Source organism: Pipra filicauda, unplaced genomic scaffold (genome assembly GCF_003945595.2).
Source record: "Pipra filicauda isolate LSUMZ 115617 unplaced genomic scaffold, ASM394559v2 scaffold125_size2111803_pilon, whole genome shotgun sequence".
In the NCBI taxonomy this organism is placed as follows: domain Eukaryota; kingdom Metazoa; phylum Chordata; class Aves; order Passeriformes; family Pipridae; genus Pipra; species Pipra filicauda.
In genome coordinates, this window is record NW_024103718.1 from 1,547,777 (window position 1) to 1,568,905 (window position 21,129).

Genomic DNA, 21,129 nt, shown 5'->3' on the forward strand with positions numbered 1-21,129 from the left:
TAAGAGACGGTTCTTGTCCTGAATTGATTACACACTAAAACAGAGAAATCTTAGATAGCTGTAGTTGTTCTTATGGCAGTAAGTATTTGCAATCTGTTGAGTGAATAGACATTTGGAATATAGAGGAGTGTGATGCCTTAAAATCTATATTATATTAAATCGTAGTATAACTATATATATATAGTATAACTCACTAGTACTTTTAGTTTGCTAAGCACCTTTGTATTAGATTCCTAAAATGCTGTTAAACTCTTCCTGTCAAGAATTTCAAAGAAAATAATCAAAGAAATAATTTTCTGACAATTTTTAGTATAGAAAGGCAAAAAGCTATTCTTTAATTGAGGCGTTGTAGGTGCACAAACAATATTGTACCGACCATGGCACAGACCTTTACAATTTTATAATACCATCTAATTACAATATCTGGACATTACTTCATTGGTTACACCCATCCCCAAAACCGTCCCTCCCATCATCCCACCCTTGCCACACCTCTAAATCTGAGTTGGTGGTCTCAAAATGACAACCCCTTCCTCTCCACCTTCATCTTCCTTGTCCTCTGTGTCCTCCTTGGAACAGCTTCAAGGCTTCTAAGTAGTTTTATCTGGTTATATCAAGTGGTCTGACCCTGTTATGTCTCATTTTGAGTACATTTCTACAGATAAGGTGTTTTTCACCTTGCTAAAATCTTTGTTGAAATTAATCTAGTAGTGTGTGGATATTTATGCAAATTGACAGCTGTCTCATGGAGTAAAGCAGAGTAGGATTTTGGGAGTTGTGTTGTCACAGTTTTGCATTCTAACGTGACCACCCCTGCTGCCAATGCACCCCCTGCCCCTTAGTAAATTTAAATCTGTGCTTTGGGAGACCCTTTTGACTGAGGAATGATATGCTCTGTGGTTACTTTTTAGTAACACTGAGTGTTACATCCTGCCACTATTTATTTTGTAAAAAATACTCCCAAGTTGGTTACTTTGTTGGTTGGAGCTCCCTTGAGTGGGTGACTGGTGCTGTTACGAAATCCACTCCCTTATGTAAGGGACATGGTGTGCGGTGCCCTCTTTGTGCTCGTCCTGCAGCTGTCAGGATTTATTATTGCTCCCACTGTGGGGATGTTGGCAATGTGTGACACAGGCTTCGGGACACGCTCCTGCCTGTGGCTGCCCTGGAGGGAAGAGACCAGGCAGATAAGGACATTGCTGTTTGAGCACCATCTTCGGAAAGCTGCAAGAGATTCAGGTAACATTGACTGAAATGCGGTGGATGCCAGTGATATTTCACTTGTCTGTGTCTTATACTCTAAATTATTTTGTATCCTTTGCTTTAAACAGCAAAACTGAGCTGTTCTGCTCTGTTTAATTGCTTGTAGCACCCTTGAATGTGTATGTTAAACTCAGACAGATTGCTATGTTGTTCAGTGTACTTCAAAGGATATTTTTAGAATGACATAAAAAGTGTAGAGGATCACAAAATAAAAAGGCTTTCCCTTGTAGGATGATTTTACAGTGCAATGTTGCTTATCCTTTAGAATGCAAAAGGACTGATTATTAACCATTTCTTTTGTCTTCTAATGTGAAGAAAATTTGTCTTTTTTATTCTTCTGAGGTAGATGACAAGCTGATGGATGTGTGTAGCATTTTCTGCTTAATGTCCCAGTAGTTTCTTATGCTACTTGTTATTCTGCAGATGCATACAAAGACTTCAAATTCCATTGAATCTCTTTTTTGTTCCTCATCTAATGATGTTGCTATAGCTAAGTTCGTGTGTAGACACAAAAATAATGTCAATAATTTTCTTCTAGGTGTTACGGTAACATGTAGAAACCTCCAAAGATATTTTTCACCTTCAAACAGGTTAATGGCTGCTGGTATTGTAGTAGTAAAGTTAAACATTAAACGTGTGTCTTTGGTAGCGTGAAGTCAAAAGGGCATGGTGCATCCTCTCTAAAAGGAAAGGGCTATTCCATACTGTGCTTTTTCACTTGAAGTTTTGAGACAAAAACCTGCCTAGGACTTTGCACTGTGAGAAAGATTCTTGGTATTCAGCATTTTTTTTTTTACTTTGATTGTCCTTTTTTTTTTCTTTTCACTGTATAGAGATATTCCTTCACCTATTGCCTTATTTAATTGCATTCCTGTCGGGTCTTTAAACATGTGTAGGTTATTAACTGTATACTGCCTGTAACCATTCCAGCAAAAATCAGTTAAATCTGCACATAACAGTGGAAATTTAATAATTTTTGAAGTTTTAATTTAATTTTTAAAGCACTGATTTATTTTTTTTTAATTCCTATGAACTCAGTGTTCTTCCTAATTGTAAAATATCAAGAATTGGAGATGATTGCTTCTGTCTACTTTTCTACAGACAGCAAAAATTGTACTGTCCTCTGTCATACTTTTCCTATTATTTTTTCTCTGGAGTCTTTGTGTTTTGTGACTGTTTATATAGGCACATATGCTTTCTGTTTAGCATGTTATTTGTAGATCTTGCTTCTTACTTATTCTCATATGCAAATTTATTCAAACAAGATTAGATCCTTAAGGTGCAGTTTTTCATGTCTTTCAGACACTTATTGCTACCTTTCCTTTCAATCCTTTATAAGCCTACGAACCCTGATTTTAGTTTGTTCTAATTTTAAGATTTCATATAATAGTTTTAAACATTTATCAAAGCTCTTTATCTCTCATTTTTAAAAAAATCTGCTCTTTTGCCTCTTTGAGAGTATAAGAGTTGAACTTATTTGGTTCTGGTTCTTTTATGCCTTGAATATTGATACTTATGTGTCTACATGTTTTTATCATCTATATAAGTAAATTATAGCATAATACATGTAAAAAGAATTTTCTTTTTTAATTAAGTGTTTGTGGGGAAAAAGAAATAAGGTACTTATTTCTTACATTATTCAGGCAGGCTTGTGTTTCTCTGTCCCAGGGTTTGTGACTTGGTATGGATTTGACATCATCACAACATAATTATCTACAAAATGAACTGGTAAGAGAATTGGAAAGACAAGAAGGTAAAATGTTTCTTATTTCATTATTTTTCCTTGTTGCACTTAAGAATATTGTTAAGTATAAGGAACAAAGTGTCTGGCTGACAGTGAGCTATCTTCTCATTCATTTTTTCTGAAGAACTGTGTTTATGCCACTTGTGCAGAAAATACAACAGATAGCGCTGTTGTATTCTAGCTATGCAGTGGGTATCTTAAGTATGTTACACCTGCGTACTCTTGTCCTGGCAGTTTCCTACCAGTGCCTGGCATCTGTCCTCCAGCTACTTGCCTGTGACTGGTTCCAGGAAATGAAGCTGTGACTATGATCAAGCTATTCAGAGAGGTTTGTTTACGGGCTGTCAGTTAGGGAGAATTGGTTATTACAAGCTTGGTTTCTGTCCAGACAGTCTCAGACCTAATCTTTCAAATCCCTCAGGGGCTACTGACAGCTTTTCTTCTTCAGCACTTTCATGGCTGCACATCTTTCAAGATCCTAAAGTATTGTAAGTAGTCCCCTTTTTAGCAGTCACCAGGAGTAGACAAGGTTTTAGGGCAAGTGCATGTGTTTTGCGGTGGGGTCTAGTTATGTTCTACATAACATGTGTGAAAGGAAGAGGGGTTTAAAATTATTTTATTTTTCATAATATTTTTGTTTAAAATCTCAGCTGAGTTGTGGTCCATGTACAGCCAAGCTTTTGGGTTTCTGTTTTCTCAAGACAGATCAGCATGCAGTTTTGCTTTGCTACCTGTTCAGTGAGGCAACATGGAGCTTTGGGCATGACTGCAATACTTAAAATGAATTATTTTCTCATTAAAACTAATGTTTGTTGTTTCACTTTCAAATACTTTTTTTGGAGTACCCCAAACTGATGACCTTCTCTGGAAAGCTGATGTTGCACAAGAGGATGTCTGATAGCAATTGGTATAGGTTGCTGTTCTACAAAGCACTGTTCAAGTGTCTTAATTTGGAGATTTTCTTTAATGCAATTGTCTTTCCTTTTGTCTAATTCTGATTTGAACAAAGAGCTCAAGTTGATCCTATGCAATGAAGCATGATTATTAGGAGAAGAATTATCTAGAAGAATAAATGTTAAAGATAGATCTACTAAAGACTGAAATATTGATGCCTGTCATTGTGTGTTCCATAGTACACGAGGGCTGAAATGAAGTTCCACAGTCATTTCTATGCTTCTGAAAGCTTGAGTGTCCAATACAGATATTCTCTTCATGCAGGATTCAGGACAGGGAAGAGTGAGGCTGCATATAATTTCTTTGGGTTTTAAATTATGAAAATAAATTGAATTCTAGGACATTAGGTCAATGTAAGCAAATTAGTCAGTAGAATATTTAGATCAAATGCAGAAATACATTCCACTTAGCTAACAGAGGAACTGTGTCGATAGCAATGACAGGTGGTTCTCTTCCATGTCTAGAAACACTAGTTTAAGAGAATGAGGAGACATGAGTGGAAAATGGAATATCTTCAAAGTTTCATCTGACACCATACTTTGGCATCTTAAATTCCATGCCAGGTTCTGGAAGTAAAGGGTGCTGAACCTGCTGCATGGAGATTTACCTGCTCAATCACTCTGAGCCTGTGCCTTCCCTGTTCTTATCCTTTTTCTTTACTGCCTTCACCATCCCTATTTCATTATTTCACCTACCCAGTCTCAATATCTGTTTCTCAGGGTTCTTATTCTAGTTCAGTTTCTATGCAAGTTCCAGTCATGGGATCATAGAATCACAAAATATTTTGGGTTGGAAGAGACCTTAAAGACCATGCAGTTCCAACCTCTCTACCATGGGCAGAGACACCTTCCACTAGACCAGATTGCTCAAAGCCCCATCCATCCTGGTCTTGAACACTTCCATGGATGAGGCATCCACAGCTTCTCTGGGCAACCTGTTCCAGTGTTGCACCACTCTCACAGTCTGAGCTCTTTATCTTTGGTGCCTTCCCCTTTGCTTCTTAATTAACTCATCATAAGTTCTTCAGTTTAAAACTCCTTATTTTTGTTCACGATTCCCATTACTACTGGTTCTCAACTTACAGGTAGGTTCTCACCCAGTCTGATCCTTCCTCGTGTGTCTTTATCCAATCAGTTCTCCACATCTGCATTATTAGATGTCTCCTTTCTTTCCTCACATAATTTATCCCGATCATTAGCTTTAAGTTTCCTTGGCTAAATGTTTCTAAGATCAGATTCTACCACTCCCATCCAAATTTCTTGGGATACTAGATTACTTTACCCCAGTTGCATCGTGTAAATTTAGCCCAGAATAACTTTACGTCTGAGACAGAAGGAGGAGGACAAGTTTGCAAGGCATACTTGTCCTTGACAGTCCATCGTTGCAGTTCACTTGGCCAGGCCTTAGTTTTTAATCCATAAATATCTGAGAAAATGCTGACCTAGTAACCGTCTAATAACTCCTGACACTTTAGAAGGGACACACTCCTTCTACTCACCCTGCTTGACAGATGTCCTAATTGATGGCAATTCCTGCCATCATGTCAAGTACCTTTTTGTGAAGTCCAGAAAGGTGCCTTAAACAGGACATACTTGGAATGGAGGAAAATGAGAATCAGTCTAACCCTGTAATTTAGAAATTAAGATATTCAGCTGGGAAGAGGAGTGACCTATTTCCTAGGTCTAGTTCTAAAGATACTACTTCTCTTTCTCATTCCCTTTCCTGCTGACACTTTCCCACTGACTTCATAGACTTAGCTGTAAACTGTGAAAAATATCCTGGGACCTGAGCATGGAGTCCAAGTTTGCCTTTCACAACTGAGTGCCCAATTTGTAGTTGGGCTTTTCCTTGCTTATTGTCCTTCTAGCATGATTCTTGCAATCCAGGTTTTCTGATGGCCCACCTCTGGTGGTGATGGAGGGGAGGGGAAGCACCTGGTTCTGTAGGATGGCTGGAACACACCCCTTGTGTGAGTTCTGAATTTGAATTCTTCTGAGGAAGATCCAGCACTCAGTTCCTCCATTTTGAGTTCCTCAATCACTGAACCATTCTTTATATAGTGGACTTTGCAATTTATAGTGCTGGTTAAATAAAGAGCTTATTTATACTATATAGAAATAACACTTTTGCAATATCTTCCCACACCACCTGACTTCCCTTCTTTCACCTTCCTTCTTTTTCATTTTTATTCTTGTCTTTTTGCTTTGAATTATGCTTCTATCTTAAGATTAAAAACCAACCAAACCCACAAAAAAACATATAACCTCTTACATTAACGCTCACCCTAAAAGCATTAATGCTCATCCTAAAAGCATTAATGCCTACATACACACACACTCCAACTCATGGAAGTCACACCATTAGTTACCTACATTTTTTTCTTCATTGCAAGATTGAGAAATAGCAGAATTAAAATTCTACTCCTCTTAGGCAACAAGCTGTTTCTAAACCAAAAAAAGTCTAAAAGAGGTAGTTTAGAATAAGACCTCAGTGTAACTCAATTAAGGAGTGACTAGAAATAAATGGCACCTTCACAGCAAAACAGAATAGTCTAGAAATAACTCTTCTCTTTATTTATCTCTTGAATGTCTTGCAGTAAGTTACCTCTGAGCTCTTTTGTTTGAAAGTGGCAACATTCAAGTACTCTAGTAAACATCAGTAAAAATTCATTAATTTAACACTTCTGTGTTCCTTTTCTCTCCCCACAAGAAGTAGACCCACTTTCATTGAAGACATTGCTAAGCTCAAGTGGAAACTTCTTGGATATGGATAGAGCAGAAGTTGGAGGCAACACTCAACAAATAATCAAAGTATACATCAACTCTGTAGAGAACTCTGCAACTTATTCTACCCTCTCAGCCATGTGCCCGTCTTTCCTATTTTCACTTCTCTAATCTTTGCACTAACTGCAGTTTGACAATAAATAATATTTTTCAACTGCCACATGGAAAAGGTGGCATGGATTGGTGTTTTTAGTTTATTTCAGGTCCTTTATTCAAAGATGTATTTTAGAAACCTAGAATTATTGGTAGGTGAAAACTGATGGCATTTTCTTGAGTCTCTTTCTATCCATCAGGAAGTTGGTTGCCTTTTCTAATATACATTAAACCATCTAATTTAAAGTTACAATCTTTTGTTGTCAAAGTCAAATAATTTAGTTATTTTTAGCTGCAGAGCTTTGACCTGAAGGTGTTTCCAATGACAGACAAACATGATGAAGTAACAGGGGAAGTACTTCACATATTAGAATTCATTATGTGTCCCTGAGATGGACACTATGGTACTTCTATTTTCAACCTTTTAATAGATTTTAAATGACCTGTGACTTGGATAGGACTAGGATAGCAGTGGTGTAAATTCCAAATTTACAAGTGCCTCTCAAGCCTGGGCAAATACATAGACTGGATACTGTGAGCGTACCCCTCTTCAGTTCTTGTGTCCTCATGCTCTGAGCTAAGTGCATTTTGTCTTTTGACTGAGAAGAGGCTGCCTGTGGTGGCAGTTGTGTATTTCTGCATTTCAAAGTATAAAATTTCAAGTATTATATTACCCTGACATAGTATCTCAGATTAATCAATATAATACACTTCTTCATTGCCATCGTTTCAGCAGGTTGAACTTGTAATGAATGTACTGCTAACACTTACATGATGATCTCCCTTTTTGTAGGTAGGGATGAAATAAGGAAAAATTAACTGTCATTTAGACAAGTATTTCAATGGTACTTTGCTTTATATTCTTAGAAAGGTATAGGTTACATCTGACTTCTGTGAAGTCAAGAACATGATTAGATTTCCCTCCTAACCCCTTCCTTTAAAGGTCCTCAGGCTGGAATAGAATGAAATAGAAATAAGTGGAATGACATAAAGATACTAAAGGGATACTACCTGGAATTTAGGGACTATTTTGTGATTCAGGATTTTGTATGTTTCCATGGAGCCATCTGTAATGCTTGCAGGAGCAGGGCTCTGATCTGGAGATATCAGTAGCTCAGTAAAAATTCTGAGATGCTAGAGTCCCTTAGTATTGAGACCTTTCTGGTTTTTTTTGGGGGTAAACTTGGTCTGAGCCATTGGAAATACCCATATGGATTCACAGGAATACCTTCTGATGATTTCTATCAGTGGAGTAATGTAACTCTTCTCCGGTCATCTCTTACAGTTACAGAAGTGGTGGCAGATTTGTTCCCTCACCAATCTTTCTGCAGGTATCCTCTTGACTTTGGGATATATAGATAGCTATTTTATACATATATATGTATATATATATATATGCTATGTGTATTATATATATCATGTCCATATGATATATATAAAATACATCTTAAATACTTAGTTTGTATGACTCCAGTCCCATGTGTCCAGAGCGGGGGGATCTAAAGAGTCCTGGATATTACAAATTACTTTTTTTCATTATTCAATCAGTAATATCAGCACAGGTAGTCCTCTTGTGTTCATCAGACCCTGACATAATTGCTGAGAAGTCATGGAGGACTTCTCCACGTATGTCTTCACAGCTGTTGATACATGGTATTAAAATATTTGTAAGTACAAATATTTATGCTACATTTTAAATCTAAACTCCATAGGTGAGATTATATTGCTTCTGAAGAAGGGAGAGTATGTTGTTGTAGGGCTGAACTTTGTGAGGTCAAGTTCATGCTTAAGTCTTGAATTTCATTCCTTTTGCCAGTTGGAGAAGATCCATCAAAGCTGGAGAGAATCGGAAAATGATTGGATCTTATTTCCTTATGACCTTGGGCTGTGACACCATTTGACCTCAAGAGATTAAATAGGGTCAGAGCAGCACTTGAAAGAGGCTAACATGTATTTTTTTTCTGTAGGCTGTTTTGATGAATCAGTGGTTGAAACTGTGGTTTCTGAATTAATGCTGTTCTAATCCACTAGCAAAGTATTTGGAATATGTTTTGTTACTCTGTGTGCTATTTGTGAGTGAGTCTGAAAATGGATGTTAACTGCTAGTATCTTCTTAATAGCTTTCATGTATAAGGGTCATTTTACTTTTTTAGCCACATTTTAATTCAGGTATTTAGACAATGGTAACTTTTTTTTTTAATGTAATTTTGATTTACCCCCCTTGTCTTTGCTGTTTTCCCTGCATTTTAAGTGCTGTTTTATGGTGCCTATCTCTGCTTGCTTTTCATTCTGTGGAGAATGCAATAATGTAAGCAATATCATTAGTTATGCAAAGAGAGATTTAACATATGCTATTAATTGATGGATACTTAACTGAATTTTAAGGTTACCATTTCCTAGTGGAGCTATATACTTCCAGGCATGTTTTTATGTGACAAGTCGTGTAAAGGGAACAGCTGATCATGTAGCTGGTTTCTAAACAAGTGCTATTTCTACTCATTCTAATCAAAAAGTGTGAAGATAAAGACAGCTTTCTGCGTTGTTAAAGAAAAAAATGCTGCAGTTTGCAACTTTTTTCATTCTAACCTGGTCTATCTCCTGTTATTTTCTTCTGCCTTTCCTTCCCACTTGAAGGACTTCTCCAGGTCTGTCTCAGCAGAACTCACATCCTTTTCTTTCTTTAAGTTTTGTTGTAACAAGACAACTAAAGTCACATTTTAACATTTTACTTGTGAATGTGTCAGCAAAATCCTCTGGCTCCCTACACAAGATTTTGCAGCTTGACACAAGTTTCTCTAACTAACCTGCCACTGACTTCACAACTCCGGTCTTCCACCTGATTTAGTATGTCTCTTTGGAAAACTGTGTTTGCATTTCAGTTGTAATAATGATGATTGCTTTGCCTTTGAGAATGATGCTTTCGTTCTTTTGATGTGGTTGATACAGTGCCAGATGTGTCAGCAGTACCTGAGTTTTTTTCCCTCAGCCCTGATATTGATGTAAAATGCAGGGAGTTCAAACAACACACTCCAAAGATTTTTGACTCCAAGGTTAGACTTCTATAATAAACAATACTTTATCTGAAGTATTTCAAAGAACACTTAAGAAATTAGCCTATTAGGCATAAAGTCTTAAGCAACTTAAAGACATTAAAATTCTATTTCTTAAAGAATTTCAGCAGCTATAGATGGGAACTTCTTTGTGAACACAAGTTCAAGACCAAAGGAGTGCTATCTGTTTCACTAAGAAAAACTATCTCAATTTCTGTGTTACCTGAACAGGATCAGATTGCCTCATTTTACTATAAATAAGGTTTTAGACTTGAAACTCCAGTGGTTTCTTTGTATACATGCTCATGCAAATAGATAAATAGGCTGAAGAAAATCATTCTATATACATATACATACCACTTTCATGCCTCTCCACATCACAGAAGAGGAGTGAGGGCAAACCTACCTGGTCAAGCACAGGCAAATGAAGAGGGGAGGATCCAGTCCTAGCAGACCTTTAAGTTCTGACAGTTCAGAATGGGTGCTTGAGTAGTATTGCTGGAAATGCTCATTATGCACTTCCATACTTAGAAGAATTGACAGCCAAGTCATTCAAGCCACCTCCTCTCTTGTCTGATCCTGTTCTACTGATGAGTCTTTCTTTTTGTCTTAAAACGTCGTTAGAATCATTCATTGAGCCATAATTTCAGTTTGTTTTTTTTTAACAAGAGAATATGAACACAGAGATAAACACTTCCAGGAGCATAACTTCCTTTTGGCTTTTTACATCTGTTATCAAGAAACTAGCTTGATCAAAGTACCAGCAGAATTTTCTTAGTGTTTTCAGGTATTAGAAGACTTCATCTCACTTGGATTTTACTTACTCTTATAGTAATTTTTGTGTCACTTGACAGATTTTCCATTAGTTCTTTATTTTTCTGTTCTGACTGCTCTGAAGGCAGTTACAGAAAAATTAACTTCTTTCCCTTTGCATAATGCCACAAGAAGTTAGTTTGAAAGATATAAAGCAACAAACAGAGGAGTGTCTTTTGCAGTATGTAAACTTGTATGAAGGAAAGTGAATCTGACTAAAAGTCTGCACTCCTTATTTTGTCAGCACTCTTCATCAGGATCATTAGAATCCCAGGCCTGATAAAGTTTCTCAGGTTTTAAAGCCTGCCTACCATATGGTAACTCTGATGAAACAGATACTCTTCTTTATTCTTCACTATACTAGTATCATCTTAAGGGGAAATAAAAAAAAATAAAAAATTGCGTAAGCTTCTCCAGGGAACTCACCTGGAGGATTACCAAAGGGATAAGATGGGCAAAAATTTAAATGGTGTTATTAATCAGCAGATTGGGCATTCTTCCTTTAGGAGTGCCAACGGTTTAGCTCAGGAAGGAAGCAGTGGCCTACAAACTCTGTTAGTGTAGGTGCTACACAAGGCTGAAATAGAAAGTTTGCTGATCACGTAGGGAATAGATGGGAAATGTTTATTAAGCGCTAGAGGGGCAGCTGTAATACTGCTAAAGTTTTATAGATCTTCTGGCAGAAGCTTTGTAAGTTAAGACTTAATAAGTTACCAGCTTCTCAACAAAATTGGATCAAAAACTGATGTCAGGGGAGGAAGAATCAAGAAAAATGGCTGTAATTGAGAAGTAATAGAAAGAATAGCTTTTACTTCCCAGCTAGTAATGATCGCAGAACAAGATCAGACTGCTCCAAGCAATAGGAGAAGATTAAAAGCAGTCTGTATCTGGTATGCTTGGAAACAGGACGATATATTAAATACACTTATGATATGAGTAATAAGACAGCTTTATATTATTTCTTTAATTAAAAAAAAAAGATTAATTTTGCCCTGAAGCAGCATTTCTCTGACATTTAATTCATGTTTGCCAAGAGCTCCCTGATTACAGGCACAATGACTCATGTGTTTTCTCTCAGCTTAGCATTAGAGGCTTGAAGAAGATATAATGGGCTGACACATACTACTTTTCCTAACATTTTAGAATACCAAAGTTTCAGTGTTGAGCATTTTATTTTAGTTATCTTTATAAAATTTATAAAAACCTGTTTGTATTTTTTTTCCAGTAGAATATGCACTGCATTATTTTTAATTTTGCTGTATCCCATGATTAGGGTTCTCCCCTCACAATAAATTCTTGGAGTACTGTGGTTGGTTAGTTGGTTTTTGTTGGGGTTTTGTGTCTTAGGGTCAACATACTAAGATTGAATATTTTTGCTTTTTCTTCTTCATTTGTTGCTTTTCTCTAGTCTCCTCTGATACTTAAAGTTGAGTTACAAGCTTAAAGCACTGGCTAATGAGCCTGAACATCTTCCTCATGTAATTTTGTTTGGTATCATCTTTTTCTTAGTTCACTCCTGCTTTTGTTCCTTGGGCCTTGTATCACAAGGAAGGGAGAGAGACTTTGTCAATATGTTAGCAATAAAATTACTGAGGCATATGGCAAAACAAGTGACGACACTTGTGGCTGTCATGTCCTGTGACTGCAATGATTTGAGGGAGAAGAAAATATGAAGAATCTTTGGTAGACCAATGTGTTTTATGCTGTTGAAAGCATAAATGTTTTCATTTTTAACAGCATTTGGGCCTACAATTTCCATGCAGATCCTGATATTGATATCTGTGATTTTGTTGGGGGCTGCAGGCTTGATCCAGAAACTCTGCTTTGGACAAGGTGGTAACCCAGTTATCTAAATCTCTAGCATGCTTTCTAGAAGGTGTAGCTTGTAAACATGTTTTGTTTTAGCTGATTTGCCAGCAGATCGTAGTTGGCACTGAAAGCAAAATTCTTGTGAAAACTTGGAATGAATCTAGACTTTGCTAAGAAAATGTTCTAGACAACTTCACTTACATATTTCTTTTCCTAACATTGTGGTGCTGCTTTGTGTGATGATGGCAAAACTGAAACTAGCTTGGTATGCAGCTAAAAAAGAATGAATCCTCTCCTGTTAGAAGAGTTATCCAAGATTATGTTAGCTAGCATAAATATCCTTTGCTTAGCAACAGGAATGGCATTCAGGATATCAAGCCAACTGGAAAAAATACCTCTGACAGGGCTCTGTTGGGGTGGGTGGATAAGCTTTCCTGATAACACTAGTGCTTTCACTCCTGTCTGTTATAATTTGTGTTGATAGGATCTGTTTCACAAGTTTTGTGACAGACTTATAAATGATACTCTGCCTCCTTTTGTTTACTGTCAAAAAGAACCATAATGTGGGGAAAGTGATTAGCAAAAGGATATGGAAAATAATGAAAAATCTGGGCACATAAGACCATGAGTACCTATACTAGGGCAGCTGTTCTTGAAGGGAAAAAGAAGTTTAAAAATTTCCTTTGGATTGCTGAAAGGAAAAACAACGTATGGTGACATTTCCCTTCTTTACTTTTTATGAACTTAGCTGCTTCAGCAAAATAGAAAGAAATTATTTAGTCATAAAACTTAAAACTTCAATTAGAATTCAGGAGAATTGTCATATATCATGCAAACTGCTAATGGTGAAATGTATTTTTATTTACAGATGTAATTCATGTTCTTGCTTCCAAATAAACTTTTCAACATGAATTGGTAGTTTCATTATCAGTCCACTCAGCCTGTTTGACTTTTTATACTTTTTCTTCCAGGGGAAAAAGAGGATGAACAGATAGTTGCAGAAATCATGAGGAGGCGGTTTTTTCCTGCTCTTATAACTCATGAGAACTGGGAAGGCTTTCACTTTGCTGGCCATGAGATAAGAATTACAGAAGCCACTGATTGTTATGGGGCAGTCGTCTGGCCATCGGTACAATATTTTTGCAGTATTGTTATTTTTTATTTTTGGAGTCTTGTAGCACTTTTTAATTTGTTTTGTAGGACAAATATGTTTTATTATATGTTGTAAACTCAAGGAAATAATTCTGTGCTTCTCTGTCTCTGTTCTGGAAATCTCAAACCTGAACTTAACCTGATTTTGTTTGAATTTGTGGTTCTGAAAGCTTAGATGGTATTTCTTCTTTGTGCCCCAGTCATACAAGGTGTATGATCTTGTGTCCCCTCCTCATTTACCAGTAACTTTTGATTCTATTAGGCAATTACATGCATATTTTGAAGGAAATATGGCAGTTTTATGATTATTGCATTTCTGTACGTTTTGTAAATACAGATGACTGTGTATCAGGCAGATCCAGGTTGTGGAAACCACTATGCTACACGCTCACAAGATATTAGCACTCACAGAAGCTACGCAGGCTACTCATGTAAGAAACAAATTTACCATATAAATATGTAGACAAGGGAAAAGGAGCTTTCAGTTGCTTAAGCAGCCAGAAATATAGTGGGAGAGAACCATTGTCCTTGGCTCTTGCTATAAGAACCGTGAGCACATCCACCATACAAGAAGCCTTCTTCAAGGTTTTGAATCTGTACAATGTAGCTAACTGACTGTTTGGAAATAATTAAGACTGAAAGAATGCACCAAGAGGTGCCACGATAAACCATTGACACTTGTGGCTTTCAGGGAACAGTCCCTGTAGGAGAGACCCACGAGGCTCCATTTCTGTCCCAGCTGTATCAGCGTCCCAGGTTCATACTGTTTTTAAGAAGTATGGCTATAGTTCAGCTGCGATATTCCTTATTTTAGGAGATCTGGACAAATAATCTCTACTATATGTTTTAGTGATGTCAGTGCATGTCCTCATGGAAAGTTTGGCTGGCTGCTGATTATTCTCACAGAATCATGGGCTTCATTGAAAAGCACCTTTTTTTTTTTTTTCCTGGAGGGGCTTAGCCAGTTTTGCTGTGTAAGGAAGACAACCTTTCAATCTATGTTTCTTGATGTTCTCCCTTCCTCTTGATCTAGCTTTACTTGAACTCTTATGAAAAATGTCAGCCAAATTTGTCAAGAGGGGAGAAACTTTAATGAAAATAAAGTTTCTGTATGTTTCATGGGAAGGCAGAACTCTCAGGAACTTTGATTTTGCTAGCTGGTTTCTACAGCAGAATAGGGTGAACTCTGAGGGAAGGAATTATAGGAATTTATGGAATAACAGGAAATCCTAATATAATGTGCCAAATATTAGTCAAATATCAGACCCAATCTATAGGAACCTGACTTTAATTAGTCCTAGTTCTCACAGACTTGTTTCTTTACCAAAGTTCGCATTACCTACTCTTTCATGGTCTGAATTAAGAGGTAGAAAACAAAAACTTTGTTCGAATTTCTAGAATGTTAACACTGGGTCAACACTCCTGTTCCTTTCCTTCTACTTCTTAATTAGTTAAAAGCAAAACTAAGAGTGTAATTTTATTGTGCCAGACCAAGCCACTAATAATAACCTTTCCAAATGGCAAGAGGATGTGGCAACCATCATATATATTTGTCAGTGGAGACTATGTAATTGTCATCATCTGGGGAAAAATATGGGAGACAAGCTCGAAACTATCTTTGCCAGAGAAATAAAGTTAACAATTTCTATTTCAACAGTGAACTAAAATTCATTGATTAGTGTGAGACAGGGCAGATAGACTGAAGGGGCTTCTTAATCACAGTTTATAAATACTTGTGTAAGGAGTCTGTTGTAGAGGGCTCTTTGTGGCTATATTTGCTATGAAAGTTTGCTAAGCTTAACGAGGTAAGCACATAGAAACTGAAAACAAACTGAACTGGAAGAAAAGGGGGTAAATCTATTCGTCCCTTTTGAATCATTATGATAATTAATTATTTGTAGAAATAATTTACCACTGGAAAACTTAACAAGGGTCATTGTGGATTTTCTCTCACAAGCAGTCCTTATGTCAGGATCTCTTTGTAAAGGACACCTTTTAAATCAATCAGAAGTTCCAGTTATAAGCAGGAATTGCTGACTGTAATTTTACAGCTCATGTTATGCATAATGACAGATTATCTAATTGTAGTTGTTCCTTCTGGCTGTAATAATTTACTAACCTACATGGAGGCATGTTGTGGCATTTATTTTGTGACCTATAGAGCTCAAAGATCATAGTGAACTGTGATCCTTTAGGGATAGTGTTTAAATGGATATTGCTCATTTGAACAGACAACAGGTTTTTTGCATGCTTTTGAATGACAATGCATATTTAGTGAAGGGGTTTATTTAATTAATTTATTCAGTATGTTCACGGATTTCCTCCACTACAGGCTCTTGTTCTGTGTTATTTTTTGGAAACTAATTCTAAACAATACAATTTGGTTGACAAAAATGTGATTGAAATTGGAGCTGGAACTGGGTTGGTCTCCATAGTAGCCAGCTTACTGGGTGAGTATGTGCCATTGCTGTTATGGTCTTAGAAATAGCTCTCAGATGAATAGTGGAGGACAAAGGAAGTGGCTTAGTTCTTCTAAAAAGCTGTTGTTTGAGAGCTTCCCAGACCGAGAAACAGTAAATTCTAATTGGAAACATGCTTTGTCACTTTTTTTTTTGTCTGAGTGTATTGATGCAAGAAAGGAATAAATATATTGTCATTAACTGTGTTAAACAGAGGACCAAAATAAGAAATTAGTGGCTTCACAGGATGTCAGTTGGAGCCAGATGTAAGTACGACCAATGCACCCCCTTCCATTTACCAAAGAAGCTCGTAGATGCCAGGTCACTTTCTATCCATTTGTGTTTCAGTATTTTCCTTCAACATCTTGATTTTTCTGCTACAGACACTGTTGTGTTTTCTCTCATGGTAACCTATTCTTCCTCAAGAGTATTCCAAGTCAGTGGTGTCTGCATTTTAACAGAACTTTAGCTTTCTGTAGTCTGAGAAAGCTTCTTTCTCTGTGAAAAGGAAGAAACCTGAGGCAATGCTTAAATCTTATGCTGACTTCTTGGAGTCAGTAACTGGTATTCCTCTATCCTTAGCTGGTCACTGTACTTTTAACCAATGTGATATCAAGACACAATAAGTATATAATTTCTCCCCACCAGCTGCACTTAGATGGCAATCTGTAGAATAGAACTATCACAAACCAAGTATTTATTTCAAGCACAATGTCTAAGAGTTATTGGGAGCATTTACATTGTTCTGTTAGCCTCAGTGAGAGCTATTTGATAAAACGAGTTCCTTGTGCAGTGGCTTTTGTGAATGGACTTTTACTCAAGTCTTGAAGTATATTAAAATGTTACATTTGTTTTCTCCATGTCACAGGTGCCCTTGTGACTGCCACAGATTTGCCAGAATTACTGGGAAACCTTCAGCACAACGTTCTCCGTAATACAAAGCTGAAAAGCAAGCACCAGCCTTGTGTTAAGGAATTGTCTTGGGGAATTGATCTGGAAAAGAACTTTCCTAGGTCTTCCTGTCATTTTGACTACATTATGGCTGCTGATGTAGTTTACCACCATCCGTTCCTGGATGAACTCCTCCTAACTTTTGATCACTTGTGCAAGAATGATACTGTTATTCTGTGGGCTATGAAATTTAGGTTAGAGAAAGAGAACAAATTTGTGGACAGATTTCAGACCCTGTTTGACTTAGAGATGATTTCTAATTTCCCCAGTTTGAACATAACCTTGTATAAAGCAATGAGGAAAGACAGCATGAAAGCCAACCTTCCAAACTGATGGCCTGAAAGTGAGATATAGGAAGGTGACAGTTTCAGCTGTTCTGTAGCTTGTTCTCTTTTTAATAATTTCCATGTTAGTAGCTGCTAACGTCTACGTGAATCACAGTTTTAGAGGTAGCTAAAACAAAGCATCTGATTCCTAGTGCCTCCCTAATAAATTGCTAAATTCAATTTGCTGATAGTTTTATACACAGAAGAGATGTACTTTTGACATTCTCTTGACTTTTACGTGCTAAGATGACAACTTTAATAAGTTTCACTGGTCTTACCACTATTGTTATGGGTCATGTAATGAATATTTCCAAAAGCTTTCAGCTACAGCTTTGAGTGGTGTCTTATATGATCAACCAATCATTTAAAACTCAAGACTGTCATGAATCTTTGCATTTAAAAGTTGAGGTGTTAAATATGATCTTTTCCCATTCTCACTATCATGTTAATCCTTCCTTAGAACACCCTTAATAGGATGTTGAATTAGCTGAAAAAAAACCTTACTACCTATATTGTCATAATACAGGGATAGAATATATTAGTTACCCTTTGATTTAATAATTATGCTTTCATTTTTTATTTAGATTTGGAGATTCTTCATCAGCTGCACACATGAGGCAAGAGGGAGTTAAATGTTTTGTTGCTTGAACAAGTGCTCAATATGTAAGTTGTATAAGAAGAGTACAGCATATCACCAGCTGCCCTTTGCAAAGACCTTAGATTCTTGGATGTCTGCTCCTCCAAAAATAGACAGTTATCTGGACATCAGGGAACAACAATGGAAAAATGATGGTGACCATGAAGAGAGGAGCTTTGCACTGCCGGCTGCTGGTGGCTGGAGGTAGAAAACTAAACCAACCTGTCATAGTGTGCCTGAGGCATGGACAGGCTTAGATATTTGTTTGGTTTTGTGATACGGACAAACAAAATACTTTCCTCCTAGTCCTCAGGATTGTGTGCTTCTGTTTACAGTGGCCTATCCAATAGTTTTCTTATGGGGAGATTAATAAAATTATTCTTTCCACATACCGTATTTTCTGATTCTGCTTGATTTTGAAACCTTCAAGTCCCTTGCAGGCTAGAGAAGAGAGCTTTATCACCTCTGCTGTAGCAGGCAATTGCCCTAGCTATATGAAGGCTCTGGGGACTGCCAGTCTTTAACTTTTTAGCCACTATCTGTACTTCCTCAAAGTGTATTTTATCTATTGTAGATTTGAGCATTTTTTTATTGTTGACTTCCAGAGCATACTAGTGTTTATACCTCTGATTGGGGCAGATGCATGCTACTTATGTACTCTGCTGCCTGGCACAAGTACAAGGCAGAATTATGGTAAATAGCTGGTACAACTGGGATGTACTTTTTCTTCCAGCTGAACATTGGGTTTTCTTGGGACTAAGGTGCTTGGTGTTAGAGATGAAGTGTTGCAGAGAGGAGAGGCTGAGCTGCCAAGCTTTTCCAGTGGGAGCTGGGTATCCTATGTGTGAAAGGAGGTATTGAAGAAAATTTTGGGGAAGAGCAGATGAGGATGTGGCAGGAGGGATCTGTTTTTGGAGGGAGGGTTGCAGAGAAAAGGTAGCTGTAGGGAGAAGGTCAGATGGAGAAAAAGAAAGAGAATAGTGAGACTGACTTCAAAAAGTTTTAAGAACCATAGCACCGCCTTTCTTGCTACTGACTGTAGTGGGGGCATCCTTGGCGAGACATGGATAAAACTAAAGCAATCAGTAGTATGTCTTAGCCCAGGACAACAAATGAGAAGAAAGGGAGTCAAGTCTACTTTCTAGCTTTCCTGATGAGAGATTGCATGTGAGATTTTGGTTTGGAGGTTATTGGAGAAAAAGCTTCTAATCCTCATCAGTTAGTTTCCTGTGACAAGGTTTGTAGATACAGGTAGCATCTTTTATTGGATCAATCAGTATAGCTAGAAAATTAGATTCTATGCCATCTGGCAGGAAGTATTACCCCTCCTTACAGATGTTATTATGCACATGGCCTTAGATCATTACAGCTGTAGAAAAACATGACTGCAAAATGGAAATATTTTTCCAGACTGTTTAATAGAAATAGTTCAGTGTAGGTGAATAAAGAAACAAACACGGATCTCTACCATTGCTTGATTTCCTTTCCCTGCTTCCTTATAACTTGTTTGCAACCATCAAATCTACTGCAATTGACACTGTAATCCATGTATCCAAAAGGGCATCTCTGTCTACAAATACTTTACGGATAAATGGATTGGGACTATAAGTACTCAATAACAGTGAAATTATCTGGTGAATTCCAAAGTTATGAAGGCTAAAGAGGAACGCTACAGTAAAGTGGTTAAGTGTGATCACTTTTAAACAGCTAACTAGCCCTCCTGTTTGGGCCGCAGACTGACCCCTGCTGAGCTCCTGCTGAAGTCAACAAGAGATGTGTTTGTCGAATGGATTTGAGATTGGCCACTTTAGGTTCAACAGCTTGTTAATATTTACTGGAACGTAACATCAGTTCTCTTTCTCACAAGTTTGCCTAGCACTGCTGTGTGAAGCTTCCTGGGAAATCTCTGGTGACTGGCTGCTCTATTGTACAGCCAACTTTTGTCCTCTGGTGTGATGGGCAGGTTATTAGCCATGACCAGTGGAGGGTGAGGTTGTATATCACATTTGCCTATGGAGTTTAATTCTGCTCTTTGAGAACAAGTCTCACATGAATGTCAAGTATTACTGACCCCTAAATTCAGTAATAATTTTACTAGCCACCTATTCTTAGTTTTAACATTTCAGATAAAGGATCAAATTGTTATTCAGTGCATTATGTTGCTCATACACTGGCATTTGTATCTGTAGTTTGTGAAAGGCAGAAGGAAAAGAAGGTCAATTAAATTTGTGGGTGAAAGAGCTTCACCTTTGAGGAATGCCAGAGAATCTGCCTATGCTGGTAGGTTTTTGCAGTCTCTCATAGAGTGTTATGGTAATCATACTAATTGAAAAGATAAATTGGGATGTATGGTATAAGTTAAATCCATTCCTCTGATTTTCTGTATTCCAATATAAGAATAACTTACTGAGCAACACTATAATTAAGTAACTTGATGGTATTTGCTAAATTTTCCCCAAACAATGTTTTTCAAGTGCTAACCCTAACTCTAATGTTTTCAGGAAGGGTTCTTTCTGCATAAAGTATATATAAAATCATTACAGTGATTTACTTTGCTGCTTATCATACAATAATTTCATCAAGGTATTCTACAATTCATTGTTGTTTCTTTCTTAGAATTAAAGTAACAAACACTTTCAACATTGTACAGTTTCCATATGGTAATATTGTGCTTTTGTCTCTGTCTTGCTGAATTGCCGTGTTGCAACTCTGAGTGATTTGGTTTCATTTGCATTATTACACCCACCCATGTGGCCTCTTGCCTCCTATAAAAACTGTAAGAAAAAGCTGTAGCTGCTGAAAAATTAGAAAAAAGCATTCAAGTGACAGTACAGATCTATTGTGCAAAACCTCATTTTTGTTTAGAAGCAGCAATGGAGCCCCAGCCTAGGAAATGCGATTACCAAAAATATCCAAATAACTACCCATGGCACAAATGGCAGTTGAATGATGAAATTAACCATTCTACAAGCACTAGGTGAGCAGAAAATATTAAAAGGATACCACACATGTCCTCCTTAATTGATCTTTAATGCCAATTACCATTGAGTATGTCAGCACAGGAAACTTGGGGTGTTTGATAAATGTAGTATTTC

At 37.1% G+C, this 21,129-nt stretch overlaps 1 protein-coding gene across 1 annotated transcript; it reads left to right on the forward strand.

The window, feature by feature from the left end:
- The first annotated feature begins 960 nt into the window (after window positions 1–960).
- LOC113992990 (protein-lysine methyltransferase METTL21E-like) lies at window positions 961–20,678 on the forward strand. Its single transcript, XM_039389524.1, has 5 exons — window positions 961–1,239; window positions 2,932–3,016; window positions 13,481–13,638; window positions 15,994–16,111; window positions 16,989–20,678. Exons 2-5 carry the CDS (start codon window positions 2,947–2,949, stop codon window positions 17,402–17,404), a joined length of 762 nt encoding a protein of 253 aa, XP_039245458.1. The 5' UTR covers window positions 961–1,239; window positions 2,932–2,946; the 3' UTR covers window positions 17,405–20,678.
- Window positions 20,679–21,129: the final 451 nt, after the last annotated feature.

What these genes read in the sequence shown, in the direction of transcription:
- LOC113992990 (XM_039389524.1), top strand. Translation starts at nt 2,947, where the DNA reads ATGGATTTGACATCATCACAACATAATTATCTACAAAATGAACTGGTA. An exon ending in AGAATTGGAAAGACAAGAAG is followed by an intron (nt 3,017 to 13,480) that starts GTAAAATGTTTC and finishes TTTTTCTTCCAG; the next exon opens with GGGAAAAAGAGGATGAACAG. An exon ending in GGGCAGTCGTCTGGCCATCG is followed by an intron (nt 13,639 to 15,993) that starts GTACAATATTTT and finishes CCTCCACTACAG; the next exon opens with GCTCTTGTTCTGTGTTATTT.